The following is a 15,528-nucleotide window of genomic DNA, read 5'->3' as shown; positions in this document are numbered from 1 at the left end:
TTCGCTTTTTCCCAACATCATGACAGTGCTCCCGGGTCCCAAAGCTGCTGCCCCCACCTCCCGTATTTTACTCCTTCCCTTTAAAAGATCCAGTTCAAACCCCACCTTCCACATAAAGCTTTCCCTGACGGTGCCAACGAGCATGCCCTCTCCTGCCTTGACACTCATCCCACACTGAGTGCCCAAACCTTCAAATGGACTCTTCTAGAATTTCTTCGGTTGTCTCTTGTATTATGTGGCTCATGTATGTGCATTAGTTCCTCAGCACGAGGCCTTTGTGATGCCAGAAATCAAGTCTCCTCCTTCCATGTGCTCCACACCCTGCAACACAGTTCAGTCGAAAGCCCAACCGTGAACAAGTGCAGCAGAGCTCTAACGAGGACAGCCAATCTTTGCATGGGGACGTGGCCACTTCTAGGAGGTTCCCTTTGCTCTAGTCTCAACATAAGCCCATCAGCCCACTAAGTAGTTGTTTCCACCAGAGCAGCCCTGTTCTTACAACTCTGCACTTCCAGGGGTCTGAACTTCTATTTTAAGACAGAAGCCATAACCTTCTGTGATATAAACACCCAGGAGAATTCAATCTATTATTAGCTTAAAGAAGGCAAGACATTGATCATAAAAGATGTGCAAAGGAGGTTGCAGATCAGGATGCAGAACTTCAAAGAACTCTAGAAGAATCTGGAAAGGACCTCAGAGAGACTGTGGCTCAATGCTTTCCCTCCAGCTTGGGAAACAAAGGACCAGAAGGAGGCTGTGAGGTGGGGAGTGAGCTGGGGCCAGCCATGAGTCACCACCCCTGTCTTCTGACGCCGAGTCAGGGAGATTTTCCGCTGAGCCATGTTGCCTCTCCCTGCAGAAGATGCTCTTATAAATAACAGTCCTTGCCGTTAGGCTAGAATTCTGAAAGGAAGAGAAGCCTCAAGAATGACCACACACGAGTCTTACAGTGCTGGGCAAAATTGTGCTATGATAATAACCATCTTGATGGGGAACACAGTGAATGAGGTCAGATGGTAGATTTGAATAAAACAGCTGAGACACAAAGCCTGAAATTGCATTCAGAGCAGCTTCCTGTCCAGTTCCGGGCAAGACCCTTTGCTCGCCAGGCCTGTTTCCCAGTTGTGAAGACGGATGTGTACAGGGCTTCTCCATGCAGGAGCTACTGGGGTACTGAAAGGGGTCACTCTTCCTTGGAACTGTCTTCCATATCGTCAGACACCTAGCATCCCCAATCTTAGGCCACTAGGTGCCAGTAGAGACCCCAGTCGCTGTGACAACAGAAAATGCTCCCACGTGTCACACTGCCTGGATGAGAATTGGGAAGCAAGGTCCCCTGCCAACTCTGAGATGCTCGCAGGAAGACACAATCAGGGCACCTGGCTGGCTCAGTCAGTTAAGTGTCTGCCTTCGGCTCAGGTCGTGATCCTAGGGTCCTGGGATCGAGCCCCACATCGGGCTCCCTGCTATTCCCTCTCCCTACCCCCACTCGCGTTTCTTTTTTGCTCTCCCTTTAAATGTTTTGCTTGTTTGCTTGTTTAAAAAAAGGACGACACAGCCATCAGGCGGCGGGAGAGGAGGCCGGGAGCAGGCCTACCCGTAGATGTCCAGGACACCAATGAAGGCGTGCTGCTTGAGGGCGGTGCGCAGCGCCTTGTTGACGTGCTCCACGATCCAGCCGAAGAGCTGTGCGTAGATGTGCTTGGCCAGGGCGCTGCGCGCGTTGGCCACCTGCTGTGGGGACATGGTCTTCACGTAGGTCTCAGAGGTGGTGACCAGCTTGCGGTGGCAGAGCCAGTGCACCATCTGGCTGTGCTCCACCCCCAGCAGCCGGCAGAAGTCGTTCAGGTGTGCGTCCTGGGGCTGGAAGAGACGCGGAGGAGGGCTTCAGGAGGGAGCGGAGGGTAAGCCTGCCACCGTACCCTGCCCATCACCACCCCCAGCCAAAAGGAGCCCCTCCCCCAGCACCGCGGACCCACGACGCCCCTCGCCACGCCTTGCCGCAGCAGCAGCAGGCTTGCACACTCCCACACCACTAAGCGGAGGGACAAGCAGGCCCCCAAGCATGTTGGTGCAGTGATCGTTACACTGAAGGATGAGGGCTTTGCAAGACAAAAGCTTTCCCAACTTTTCCTCTGCCCTCCTCCTCGGCCAGCCGGCTGCCAAGTCACAGGCTGGAGAGAATTCCTTGAGTGAAGGGAGCAGAATGAGAACTGACAGCTTAGGGACGGATAAATCCATCAGGAATAAGGAGCCAGAAGGCAGCAGGAACCATACAAAGCAGCAGATGCAGAATCACGGTTAATGTACGGTTTCCATCTGCAGAGTCCCACGTGCAGGGCTGAGCCCACAGCCTGGAAAGACATCCTCACGGGCAAGCATTACCTTTGACCGGCTGCACCCGGTCCGACAGCTGAATGTTCTGGAACGAACACAGAGCTGAGCCAATGGGACATGCTTCCCCACATTAACACTGCAGTGCTCTGAGCAGACTTTCCCGCAACCTTAGCCTCAGGGATAGTAAGTAACACACACTTGGTGTTCTACTCTTAGAACCCTTGCTGCCTGGGGAAAGAACCCATTGATGTGGAAAGCGAGGACAAATAGCAAGAACAGAGAACAAACTTTGACTGGAGAAGAGCCACTTGGAACATTGCAACTGGTAATACCACCCTTTTAGAGCTGGAGAGAAAACTAGGAATTCCTCCTCCTGAAAACCCTTCTCTAGAGAGAGAAGCAGCACCTTCCACCCAACATACCCAGCTGCCTCTAATCTCGACCCTCATTTACCCAAAGTACCCATCATACCACCTGGCCTTGTGGTCCCCAGTAAGCACGCCCTCCGCAGGTCTTGTCTTCACTTTACCCCCATGTGTAAGTCACATACTCCTTGCTCTGCACTCAGAGCACCCCACAACCCCCCCCCTGTTCTTTGCTCTCTCATCTAAATGCCCTCCCCCCACCCGGAAAGCGGATAACCAACCATGAGCTTGCCAGATTGCTTATTAAGTCTCAAGCAGAAAGGGAATCCTTCAGAACACGATGTTGCCACCTTCTATAATGGCCCTAAATTGCCTTTGCTTGTGGGACTCATTTTCTGATGAGGCTGCTGTGGAGGATCTAAATGAGAGTTTGAGCGTTCAATGAAAATTAATGCAGATAACTGTACCATTTCCTCCTTAACACCATTTCCCCAGGCCAGCTTTTTTTTTCTTCTTCTACAGATACTTAAAATCCATCTACCCAAAGCAAACACAATTACAAAATAACAGAAAGTCAGAGTAGGAAAGAACCTCCCAGTAAGGCCAGTGTTCTTCCAAATACGATCTGTGGAGCAACAGCTACAAAGCACTTTAATGGGCTTTACCTAACAAGAGGGGCCCAGGGATGCTACCAGGTTAGACACAGCTGAAATGGTGCATTAACGAACCCTGAGAGCCCCAGGAGACATATTTTATGCAGCATTTCCTGAACTTAATTGACCAAAGAACCCCTAGCTTCTTAAGAAATTGCCTAGGGCTAAGGTTCCCAGGAAAATTCCTTGGGAATCATCATTCTAACCTAATCCCTCTCATTTTTCAGGTAGAGAGAATGGGGGGTGGGGAGGTAGGCCTGACTGTAGCCCAGAGCTCCTGATCCAGCTGGGAAAGAGAGTCCGTTTGGACTGGTGGAGAAGACGAGGCCCTCCATCTTTTCACACAGCAGGCGGGGCTGCCACGGCTCCCTGTCCCGATGGACAGCATCTCTCTTGGTGGCAGCCTGCCTGCACCTGCCCACCTCCCCCTGCCACACACCCTTCCCAAGAAAGCCACCCGCAGTGCTGGTAAATGCCTGGGGACTGCCTGGCAGGCAACAGGTTCGGAGGTGGCGAGAGCCCAACTTCTCAATCTGACCTACTTCCAAGGTGTTCTTAATTGCTTGGCATAGCATTACCACTGGATTCCCTGACCTGTAGATGGCCTCCCAGCAGCCGACAGGGCGGTTCGAGGCCTGCCCCCTGGAGCCCTGACTCCCCCACCCAGCACCTCCCCGGGGAACGCAGTGGAGACAGAAGCCCATGTCCTGGCACTGTTTGATGCTCGCCTCAGGACAGGCTCCCGGCTGTGCGGTGGCATGGGGCTTGTCCCTCTGTTACCCCCTTCTGCCTGTTGATGAAAGGTGCTAACTGCGACTGACTGAACATCACGTAATTACATCAGGCTTAATTAAATGATGCTAAATCCATTAAAAATGGCCAGCATCATAGGTAGATTGGGTTTTGTGGGCCCATATTGCCAAACTCAAGAAACAAATTGCCTCTGGTGCCCAAGTAATTGCACTCTGTTGCCTCTCCAAGGTAACTCTGGCAGTCGCAAACACAGCTTAACGCTTTAATTAAAAATCAAAACTCCAGAGCAGAAGGCATACTCTGTCTGGACAGACAGCCTTTCCAGCAGGAGGCCCACCCTCTGCACCAGAGGAATAAACCAAAATCCATCCGAGAGACTTTCACCAGCAACCGCTTCATGAAGACTTCCTGCGCACACCATGTGCCCAGCTCTGGGCTTGGCACCTGCTGGAGAACCCTGGCCGGGGAAAGTGGCCCAGCTCCAGGATGGCAGTGGTTCGGGGCAAACGGCACTGGCTGGGGCCCGACATGACCATTAATAGTCATTAAGGTCTTTCTGGGCCTTAGTTTTCCCCACCCTGTGAAGTAACAGGGATGTCCATAAGGTCCACTCTGCCTCCAACAAATTGCTGGGGATGAGTCAAGAGCGACGGGAGCCCCGGGCTCCTGTCATACCAAGGTCATATCAGCCCCCACTCCACAGATGAGGAAGCAGACTTAGAGGGGTTAGCTATCAGGAAGCAGCAGAACCAGGATTTAACCCTTGCTGTCCTGACTCACAATGAGTTCTCTGCACAGCCTCTCATCGGAGAACAACGTGAGGCCAGCCTAAGCCAAGTTCCTGTGCTCAAAGCCCTGACTTCCTGGGGTGTCTGGGTGGATAGGGCCCTGCATCGAGCTCCCTGCTTGCAAGGAGTCTGACTTTCCCTTTCCCCCTGCCCCTCCCTCCCACCCATGCTCACTTGTGCACTCTCTCTCAGATATATAAAATCTTTAAGAAACAAGCAAAAAAAACCCCTGACTTCCTGTTATTGAGAGACGGGGCCTGCTGCCCCATTTGGTAGCAAAACCTTTACCTGTCAGCTTCCTCCATCTTCTCCCTAAAGCACTACCCGTGCCCTCTGTCCAGTCTTCTCCAATTTGTGTCTTGGTATTCACCTTCATATAGTCTTTACAGAAACACTGGTGGGTGCCAATGTGTGTCAGGGTTGGAAGGTCCCCCTGCCAGACAGGATATGGCCTCCTACACCAGACACACCCTAGAGTTTAGTGGGGAAACCAGCACTGAGCAAAAATGCACTCATCAGGCACCTACCAGGGGCTGGGCACCGACCGTCCCAGCTGCTGGGGTTACAATAATTCACCAACAGTAGCTGCCTTCGTAGATTGTGATGTTTCATGAGGGGAGAGATGTGCAATACCCCCCCCCAATGGAAAATGTAAAATTACAACCAAGCGCAGCACCATGGAGAACAGGCACAGGTGTTGTAAGAATCCACAATGTGGTGGGGTGGGGGATTAGGGTTTGGGTGAGTTGGAAACCCAGGGAATGTGTCACCTTTCCTGTATCTCAGGACCCAAACCAGGAGTTTCTCAAAGCACACGTCCTTAATCTCACCTGTCCCTGACACCAGGACATACATGGCTGCCTAAGGAAGCAAGAGGCATTTACTGGGGTACGCATGGGGGTTGGGCACCCTTAATATGCCTTCCTCACAAGGAGAAAGACATGGGAGCAATACTTCCCTGGCCCGAAGGCCCACTCCCCATCCTACCAGGGCCCAGGATCTCCTCGCACAACACGGGCTTTCTCTTAATACCGTCACTGCCAATCTCCCTGCCCACCCAACACACATACCCAGCATTGTCTGTGGTCTCCCACACTGCTCCAGCTCCAGCATGCTTTCGCACTGGGCCCAGGCACGTGAGCCTCAAAGCTCTCCTCAGGTAGCAGATTCCATGTGGAGGATGCCTTGATGGGCCCAGGAGACCCTCTGCCCCTAAGACCATTTCTTTTTCAGGAACAATATATGGGGCAAGGGTCTTCTCTCTAAAGGCAGGACTGGTTTCAACTTCTGGTAAGCCCTAACTCTAGGCAAACAGCAGGAGGTTAATAAATATGTGTTCAATTGAAAAAGCATCAGTTGTGAGTGGCATTGACACAGGCCCACGTTTATATGCTACAGTACTGTCTTATGTCTTTTCCCAGAGTACAGGTTTCTAAATTCTAAGTCTTTGGCAACAAGAATCCTCCTTTGGACCTCCCCAGGATGCAGCCACTAAGGGGCACAAGAGAAGTGTCTAGTCAGCAACCACAGTCTCACATACTCAAGGTGGGAACACCAGGGCGGACCTAGCCGGACACACACAGTAGAGAGCACACCCCAGCCGCTGACTATGGGACCACACATCTCCACCATCTCCCACATCTACCCATTTAGACATTCCGTACCTGGCACATATCTGATGCTATACTGGGCACCAGGAAAGTAACAGTCACTGTGAGCATTAATGGAATCATTCACAATTTGCCATACTTTCATAAAGGTGTCTCAATGTTCTGCATCGTACTGCCAGAATCTTGCCAAGCAGGGTTGTCTTTTGTCTACCCAATTACACTGCAAGCTCCGTGGAGACAGTCACCAAATATGGTGTCCAGCTGCGCGGACCTCAGTGGGGAGCTCAGAAAGTACTCATGGATGGAGAACACTTTGTAGAATTCCATGGACCTCAGGGTCCTTGGAAAAGCAATCCATAAGATAAAGAATTTATTCAATAGCCACTAAATTCCCTGCCCTTGGTGATAGAAATTTGATGGCAGCTGATTTGAAAAGGACTTGTTCTTTTAAAATATTATCAGCAAGAGAACAGAAACCATTACTGTTAAGAATAAATAACCTACGAGTGTCCTCTGAGTGTAAAGACACATTTCAGTTGTATCAAACTCTAAGAGCAGAGTAAATTGTGTATGTTTTATCTTGGGGGCTGGTGTGCGACTTACTGATACGCTACAGGAATCGCCATCACGCTCAGCCTGAATCTCCACGTTTCCAAGGTGCAGGATAGAAGCAATTATCTTAAAAATGCTTATCTGATGGGACTCTCTCACTCCTGGGGGGAAAAAAAAGGAATGAATGACACTCAGCATCCCTGGTAGGATAGAAAGGACATTTTACCCTTTTTAAAAGGACTTTTAAAAAGTTTGATTTTTCCTTTCTGGGCCAATGACTCCTAAAGTGCTCCGGCTCCTCACCACGTAATTACTAGTCATAGTAACAGCTCCGAGGGCAAAGGGGCTCCCTGGACTAAAAGGGAAATATCCTCGCTCTGATTGTTCTGATCAAACCAGATGGGTTATGCTACCATTTTAACTTCTCCAAGAGCAAAGGAGAAACAGCAATCATGCAGACTCATTTTAAACTTCATTTCAACCAAATACTTTATGGATGTTTTTATGAATTTAATAAGAATGGTCATTTATCTGCAGTCATTTCTCTCGGAACATAATAACCAGCAAACATCTGTGTCCCACATCCAAATGGCCGACGGGGGAGGAAGAGGAAGACCTTCTGGGAGCACTACTGGAGGAGCTGGACAGCCAGCTGGCTCTCGGCCACCGCTGAGCAGAGCCACGCTCCACGCCCCCTCACGGGTCCAGACACATCGAACTTCGAACTGCCAGAGCCAACACCTGATGCCGCACTGACTTGAGCATGGGAGTCATCAATGACACGGACCGTCTCTTAAAACTTATGTTTAGGGGCGCCTGGGTGGCTCAGTGGGTTAAGGCCTCTGCTTTCGGCTCAGGTCATGATCCCAGGGTCCTGGGATCAAGCCCCACATCGGGCTCTCTGCTCAGCGGGGAGCCTGCTTCCCCCTCTCTCTTTCCCTGCCTGCCTCTCTGCCTACTTGTGATCTGTGAAATAAATAAAATCTTAAAAAAAAAAAAAAAAACAACTTATGTTTAGCTTTAAGACATAATCATTTCTTTTTGAAGTACAAAAGACCAGACCTACAAAAAAAGGCTGCAGAGTAACAGAACACCAGTCAACCTACCACTCAGTTTAAGAAATAATACAATGGTCTCCCACATTTCTCTCCAGATGCATTTATTTTAAAGGCAATAATTTACACAGCCTAAAAAATGTGACACCTATAGTAACTGGGAGGTAAAGACGGACTATGCTGGGATGAAAAACTATCCACAAAGTGGACAACCCAGACATGAACTAGACAGATTCACTCTAGACTTCACCAGTGACAAATGACTATTACACTGTGTAAGTGTCATAGGGGCTGGGATTTACTTTTCAAATTTTTTTATAAAAAGTTTCAAAATAGACAAAGAAATAGCAATATAATGAATCCCTGTTCTTGCCTTGGCATACAGGTGCTCAGAAACACGAATAATGGAACTGAACTGACGACAGGTACATAGATGGCAAGTATTCCCAAATGTCTACAGAGATGTACGAGTCACTGAATGTCTGGCTTTGTTTAACCTAATTAAAAAGAAAAAAACAAAAAACAAAAAAGAGCTGGAGGCCAATAAATTTAGTGTAACTGAGTAAGGACTGAAAAAAACGAAGACAGGTTAAAGCCAGAGGTTGGTATCCTCAGACAAGATGGGGGCTTGGTGGTAGTTCACCCACACAGGGAGTAAAGTCCTGGGCTTTCAATCCGAGCTCATGCATCCTGCTCTCAACTAGGTCCTACTAGTCAGGAAGTGGGTTTTGGACCATCCCAAGAGGGACAGATCACTTCTCTCTCCTTCACTCACTCTTGGAAACGAATGCTTTGTCCATTGTCAAAGCCTTCACTGCACAGTCATGGTAGGAATTTAAGTAGTAGATATTGAAGGACTATTGAATTCTAACAACAGTTAGGATCACTGCACTATACTGACCAGAAAGCCCCTTCTTTATAAACTATCCTAATAAGCGGTACTCCACTATGACAAGCAGAAAACCAAATATCAGAACTGAAGGAGTAAAGCAGGGGCTGCCAAGCTATGGCCCACGGCCCACGGCCCACAATGTGTTTTTATAAATAAAGTTTTATTGGGAGAGACATGCCCACTCATTCACGTTCTGTCTATGGCTACTTCCCACAACAGCAGCAGAGCCGAGTAGCTGCTTCAAAACACTGCGTGGCTCCAAGAGCCCCAAATATTTATCATCTTGTCCTTTAAGAAAATGTGTGAGTAAAAAAGTAGATGTGTTTATTGAAAAGTAGGGATGAAAGGCTTATTTCAACAGATTTTCCTGGTGCCATTTTCTTTGCGAACGACAGCACCCGGCCTCCTTGGAGCCTTGGAGGGAGCCGCCTGCTCCTTGGACCCGCACCCGCCCACTGCTCACAGCAGCCGCCAGTGGCGGCCTCCTGCCTCTGGCCAACAGGGCAGACTGGTCTCCTGCTCAGCAAGTCCCCTCCATACCTGCTCCCCAACCGAATAAAGTGATTCTGGGACACTGGAGAAGTCAAGGGTGTGAGTCACCGATCTATATCTCTAGGTCTCAAATCCGCCCCGCTGTGGGATACTGGATCGAGACCTGGTGAACATTTTCCCTTTGCCCACCGACAGAACGGCCAGCTTGGCCAAAGACCTCCGCAGTGACCGAGCCATGCAACAGCAGCAAGAGGACATGTGGGTTCTCAGTTCTTGTCCTCCACCGTTCTGATTCATCGCGGCAGCATAGCCAGGCCCCAGACGAGCCACTGTGGTGCCCTTAGGCCATGTTCTCTGCATTAGCAGCTGCCTCTGAGAGCTTCTGGTCCCAGCACGTGCTGCGGCGAATGCAGGCTGCCTTGCAGACCAGCCGTGGTCCACGGCCTCCAGCAGGATCCCTCACGGGCAGGCTTCCTGATCCTGCAACCACAGGCTCCCGGAAGGGGCTGGAATGTCCGCCCGGCAACAGTGCCTCTATCTGCTGCTCTGCCTTGCTCTTTTGCACCTGATACTTCTGCATCCCTAAAGTCGTCTTAAACACCTTTATCATCATCATCAATTACTGCTCTAGCTAACTGATATTGTTCATCGGAATAACCAGCGTGGCTTTTAGGTCATTATTTCGTGGGTACTCGCTCAGATTTCAGCCCACAAAGCCCTGCTTCCACTGCACAGAGATTAGGTCATGTCCGGTTTGGACAAGTTTTACTTGGACACTGGGTGAGACCACCTGGATTCCCACCAAAGGACCTAAGAAATGCAGCTCTGAAGTAGCCACACGACTCAGAAACCAGATGTCTACCTCGGTCACAGAAGGGGCTGGGGGAACACAGGGGCCGTTCTGAGCCGCTCCCTGAGCTTCAGGCTGAATTCCCAAGCTCTGTTTTCCTGGTTGCACGTCCCAGGAATTAACTCATTCAATTTCCCCATGAAGAAAGGCTTGCCTTCCACTCTGCCACTCAGGCTCCTCTTCCTCAAAAATGGCAAAGGGGAAAAAAAAAAAAAATGGCTGGGGAGAGGAGTTTTCTCTCACGAGTCACTGAAATATCTGGCTTGGGATATTCATGCCCAGGAGGACACTTGATGTTATTAGCCAAAAGGCCGAGGAGCAATACCAGAAGAACAGAGAGCTCTTGAAGAATTCCACTAATGCTCTCTATAGAAAAAGTGGTGAGAGAACAGCACTGTAGAGGAGAGAACACTACCAGACCCTCATGGTCTGCTTCCAGCTTGGATCCCAGGACTGTGGTGCATGGGTTGGTTTGGTCCTAAAGACATGCTCTTTCTGCTAGAACACACGGTCTAACCCCAGACCACGGCACAAGAAGATGTGGTTCTTTTCCATTTTGTTCCACTGGCTTTGGTGGCCTGAGGAAGTGGAAAGGGCCATTTTGCAGTGCCTAAGAACATGACTCTCAAATGCTTATTTTTAAGACAGATCAACAAAGGTACAAGTCTTAAACTCTGGAGTCTGAGAGTTGGGATGAATTAAGAGTAGGACAACATTCACTGAGGGCAACAGGGCTCCTCGTGGGCTTACGAAGTTTGGCAAAGTGGGACACTGTCATGCTTTTCTACTCTCCGTGAAGTCAATCATCTGGGCCTTTCCCCACTCAGAAGCTGCTTACCCAGGAGTGTGAAGGCTTGTCGCGTCTTCTCAAAGTCCTCAGCATCATCAATGCCCTCGATGCGTGTGTCTCCTCCCTGTGATGTGTAGAAGAAGTCCTCTGCGCATGCTAGGAGAGGCGAGGAGGAAAAGCATCAGGCATCGGAAAGAAGCTCGATCCCGGTTTACCCACAGATCACGACCCATGAACAAAAACAAAATTTTATTCCCAGCTGAATGTGCAATCCTTATAAAATATCATCTTTACTGACAATGGCAAATGGAGAGAAAACTGGGTAAGGAGCCACAGAGCACTACACTAACAGGATGCATTGCTGTGTTTGTATAAAACGAGTACACAAAAACACGTGACCATAAAAAGTCACAGGTGGTTCAGATTTACCACAGATTTGCTTTTTAAAAGGATCTGAGTGGGGGGCGCCTGGGTGGCTCAGTGGGTTGGGGCCTCTGCCTTCGGCTCAGGTCATGATCCCAGGGTCCTGGGATGGAGCCCCACATCGGGCTCTCTGCTCCGCGGGGAGCCTGCTTCCCCCTCTCTCTCTGTCTGCCTCTCTGCCTAGTTTCTCTGTCAAATAAATTAAAAAAAAAAAAAGAGAAAAGAAAAGGATCTGAGGGGCGCCTGGTTGGCTCTTGGTTTCAGCTCAGGTCATGATCTCAGGCTCGTGGGATTAAGCCCTGCATTGGGCTCTGTACTCAGTGCAGGGTCTGCCTGAGATGCTCCCTCTGTCTCCTCTCTGCCCCCCACCCCTGCGCACACTCCATCTCTAAAGTAAATAAATCCTTTTAAAAAGGATCTGATATACAGTGAGAGCTACACGCACCCTAGAATCACAGACTTCCAGGACCGTTGATAAGCTGACTGTGACAGCCTCATTTGACAGAGAGGCAATGATGTGCCCAAGGTGACATGGTTTTTTTCTACTGAGAAAAAAAAAAAACATTTGTTCATTTGTCCTACCGAGTTGGGGCAACCCTGAGCTCTTCAGGCACACAAAGAGATGAACCTTGAGATCCTCGTGTGTTTGATCTCACCTGCGGCTCGGCTCCTCTCAGTCAGGCCTCAGAGAGCAGCCTGGGACACAACTGGTGAGAAGTCCCAGGTCTGCCTGAGAATTCAGAGCCAACCCTCTGGGCAGAGGACTTCAGCCTCAGGCTTGCAGACAGCCCCAGAAAAGGCAAATGGTTATGGAGGGAGTCACAGCAGGTCTCTGTGGAAGGTGGTAAATTCAGCTCTTTTCTATGGAATCCCCCCTGCGAGCTCTGGCACAGAACAGAGGAGTTTCAAAGGCTTAAGAAAAGCATCATTCTTCCTTTCACTCGCCTTTCAAAGTACTTCCTTTTTTTTTTTTTTTTAAAGATTTTATTTATTTATTTGAGAGAGAGAGACAGTGAGAGAGAGCACGAGCGAGGAGAAGGTCAGAGAGCGAAGCAGACTCCCCATGGAGCTGGGAGCCCGATGCGGGACTCGATCCCAGGACTCCAGGATCACGCCCAGAGCCGAAGGCAGTCGTCCAACCAACTGAGCCACCCAGGCGTCAAAGTACTTCCTTTGATGATTTTTGCAGGGGCATGTTAGGATGACTGAACATATTTATTCCTATTTTTCAGATGGGTAAACTGAGGAACATAGGGCTGGAGCGGATTACCCGGGCTCCCCCAGACTTTGGCCGGCCTGGGAGCCCATTACCTGACCACCCTAACATGGAGATGGTTGTTTACTATATGGCTTTCCCATAAACACAACCTAACTCGTTATCGAAATCTATCAGCTGACACATCAGAAAAATACGCAGGATACCAGACCTCTCTGCTGGAGGAAAGGAAGCATTTTCAGTGTCTACTGAGACCCTTCATTGTCAAAAGCCAGGGCCCCCCTTGCTTATGTTCTGACTCAGACTGACCGCCCACCTTCCCTGCTGCTAGTTCCCAACCTCGGGCCCCACAGGAGAACTTCCTTGGGCTGGGGCTCATCCCTGCCGGGCCCACCGGGCTCAGTCACAGCTTCACTCTACTAAATGACTGAATCCAATCGAGATGATCATCTCTCAGGCGTGCAATCAGCTCTGTCACCGTCAGACTCCAGACCCTCATAAACAGGAGATAGTCCCCTGCCATCAGCTTAGCGGCCCTGGATCCGGGCTCTCCTTTCCAGCCCGTGAAGCCAGTGCTGACTGTCCCGTCCCAGAGCAAGAGCTCTCCTCCAGTGTGGGTCTCTCCTTAGTTCACATTTCCAAGGAGAAATACTCCACAAAGCCCCCAGTAACTGGCTCACCAGACAGACACCGAACCGTGTACAGCCCAGAGGAGGCGTGAGGCCAGTGCTTAGAGTAGGGGACCATCAGGGGCCCCGCTGCGGGCTGGTTCACCTGGGAGGCTACACTCCAACTGTGCAAAGCAAGAAGGCTGTTCAGAAGACTATCAACATACCCATGGAAGAGAAAAATAAAGAATTTACTCCTTACTACCTGAAGGCTCTATGTAAGGAAATAAAAAGCCCATTATACTTCTTTTTACCATGATTTATTTACACTTTGACCCATGATTCATGGGAGTATTGTTTTTTAAAATCTCATCCTCAGGTCGTTTTCATGCAACAGACCACCATCAACAGAGGAGAGGGAAGTACGGACAGAGTGTCCCTCCGCTCCCCCTCGCTGGGCCAAAGGGTCCCACAGGGACTTCTGCTCAGTTGAGGAGCATGTTCTAGCTGAAGGGAAGGGGGAAGGAGGCAAGGCGGTCTATCCACTAGGAACCCCTGGCTAGTCTTTCATTTACTTCGTGTTTCAAACCCCCAGCCATTATCGTGGAACTGTCAGGCTTCAGAGCTCACAGCCAACGCATCCATGAGGCCAAACACGGCCTCACCCTGAGCCCGAGAGCTCATCAACGCAAAGGTCTGCATTCCTGGTCACTTATGGCCATAAACCAATACCCGAGCCCAAGCTGCCAGCTCCGGGAGGGACGCATCCAACAAGGCTTGTGCCCGTCCCTCCCAAGGAGTTTACAGCTTCACTGGGGGAGAGGCAGACTTGCAAACACGGAGTACGGTACAGCAGAAAAGCAGCATAGCATGCCCTCCTGGGCTTCCTCCTCTGGTTCTCAATTTCCTTCCCCTGGGAACCTTCCACCCACCTCGGCTCTGCTTCCCTCAGCCCAACCTTCCCACCCTGCACGGTCACGGGCCATGAGCTCAGCGAGGGCAGGCCCCACAACGGGTACACTGAGCGCTGCATCCCCGGCGCCTCACACCACGTCTGTAGGCGTCCGTGAATGGACCAAGGACCCAGTGCTGACGACCCAGGCACTAAATGTGGCAGGAATCCATAAGTAAAGCAGAGAGTTAGGAGGGCAGTTAGACCAAAGTTGGAACTACCTGGTGTGTGTCAGCCTTGAGGGGTATGGGCTGGGGCTGTCAGAGGTCGATCTGGCACTGGGCCCTGAAGACAGCTAGGATCTGGGCCGTGGACAGCCTCAGGGGTCGGTTTCTCTCACAGACACATAAGGGTCAACTGACCCCTGTCTAGACACCCAGCTTTTCACACCATTGGCTACCACAGCAGCGCCCCCTCCCCCAGCCCCCGCCGGGTGCCAACCGCTGCCACCATGCCCCACCAGCTATGGGGAGGTCTGCACACCCTGGGGCCTAATGCTCAGCAGCCCCTTTCCCCCACCCCCTCGCCCCGGGCCAGCCATCTTCAGCCTGCCCCCAGCCGCTCACCCCCTCCTTTCCTTCAGCTCTATCCTTGAGTAGGACTTAAAACTCCCCGGCTACAATGACATGAGCTGCACTGGGTAAATCTCTAGATCCTCATGGTGGGACGGCCTTTTTATGCTGTCTGAAGTGTGATCATTTTTCAAAATAATGCATGGAAATTCTTACGTGCTCTGTAAAATACTATCCCGCCTCCCCCTTCCCCTCTCAAATGGTTTTCTGTGGCAGGCTGCCTGGGGACAACTGGCCCGAGTTTATGGATTGGGGCCAGATGCTCAAAGAGGTCTGGACGGGGACATACTCGCATGGGAAGCAGAGCTGGGACAAGAACCCAGGACGGAGGGCTCTGTGCAGAGCCCCCCCACCCCGGGGCAGTACCCCGTGGCCACACAGCCCCTCCCCGAGGACAGGCACACCCACATTTGCATACTTAGCGCAAGCTCTTTGAATTCTGGAAGGCTGGCGGCAGCACAGAGCTGGTAGAAAATGTGGTAATTCCGCTCACCGTCCGCCTGCAGGAGGAAACAAGTCCAGCAGCTTTAGGACAATGACCCCAGCGATCGTCCCCTCACTCGCTCTCATCCCAGCGTCCTGTGGGTGACAGTGGTCAAGACTTGTGCTCACGTCTTCCC

At 50.8% G+C, this 15,528-nt stretch overlaps 1 protein-coding gene across 3 annotated transcripts in view; it reads right to left on the bottom strand.

Annotated features, from left to right (window-relative positions):
- Positions 1-15,528, bottom strand: part of MYO5B (myosin VB) — a 333,183-nt gene that overhangs the window by 115,455 nt on the left and 202,200 nt on the right. For all 3 annotated transcript variants that reach the window (XM_044243014.1, XM_044243013.1, XM_044243015.1), the window contains exons 7-10: positions 15,327-15,408; positions 11,186-11,293; positions 7,110-7,219; positions 1,598-1,863 (exon numbers count right to left, since the gene is read on the bottom strand). In XM_044243014.1, coding sequence (XP_044098949.1) covers positions 1,598-1,863; positions 7,110-7,219; positions 11,186-11,293; positions 15,327-15,408 — 566 coding nt within the window. The remainder of the gene's footprint in view (positions 1-1,597; positions 1,864-7,109; positions 7,220-11,185; positions 11,294-15,326; positions 15,409-15,528) is intronic.

The sequence above is a fragment of the Neovison vison genome, chromosome 3, assembly GCF_020171115.1.
Source record: "Neovison vison isolate M4711 chromosome 3, ASM_NN_V1, whole genome shotgun sequence".
Lineage (NCBI taxonomy): Eukaryota > Metazoa > Chordata > Mammalia > Carnivora > Mustelidae > Neogale > Neogale vison.
Note: the sequence above shows the minus strand (reverse complement) of the source record. Positions and strands in the feature narration are given on the sequence as shown.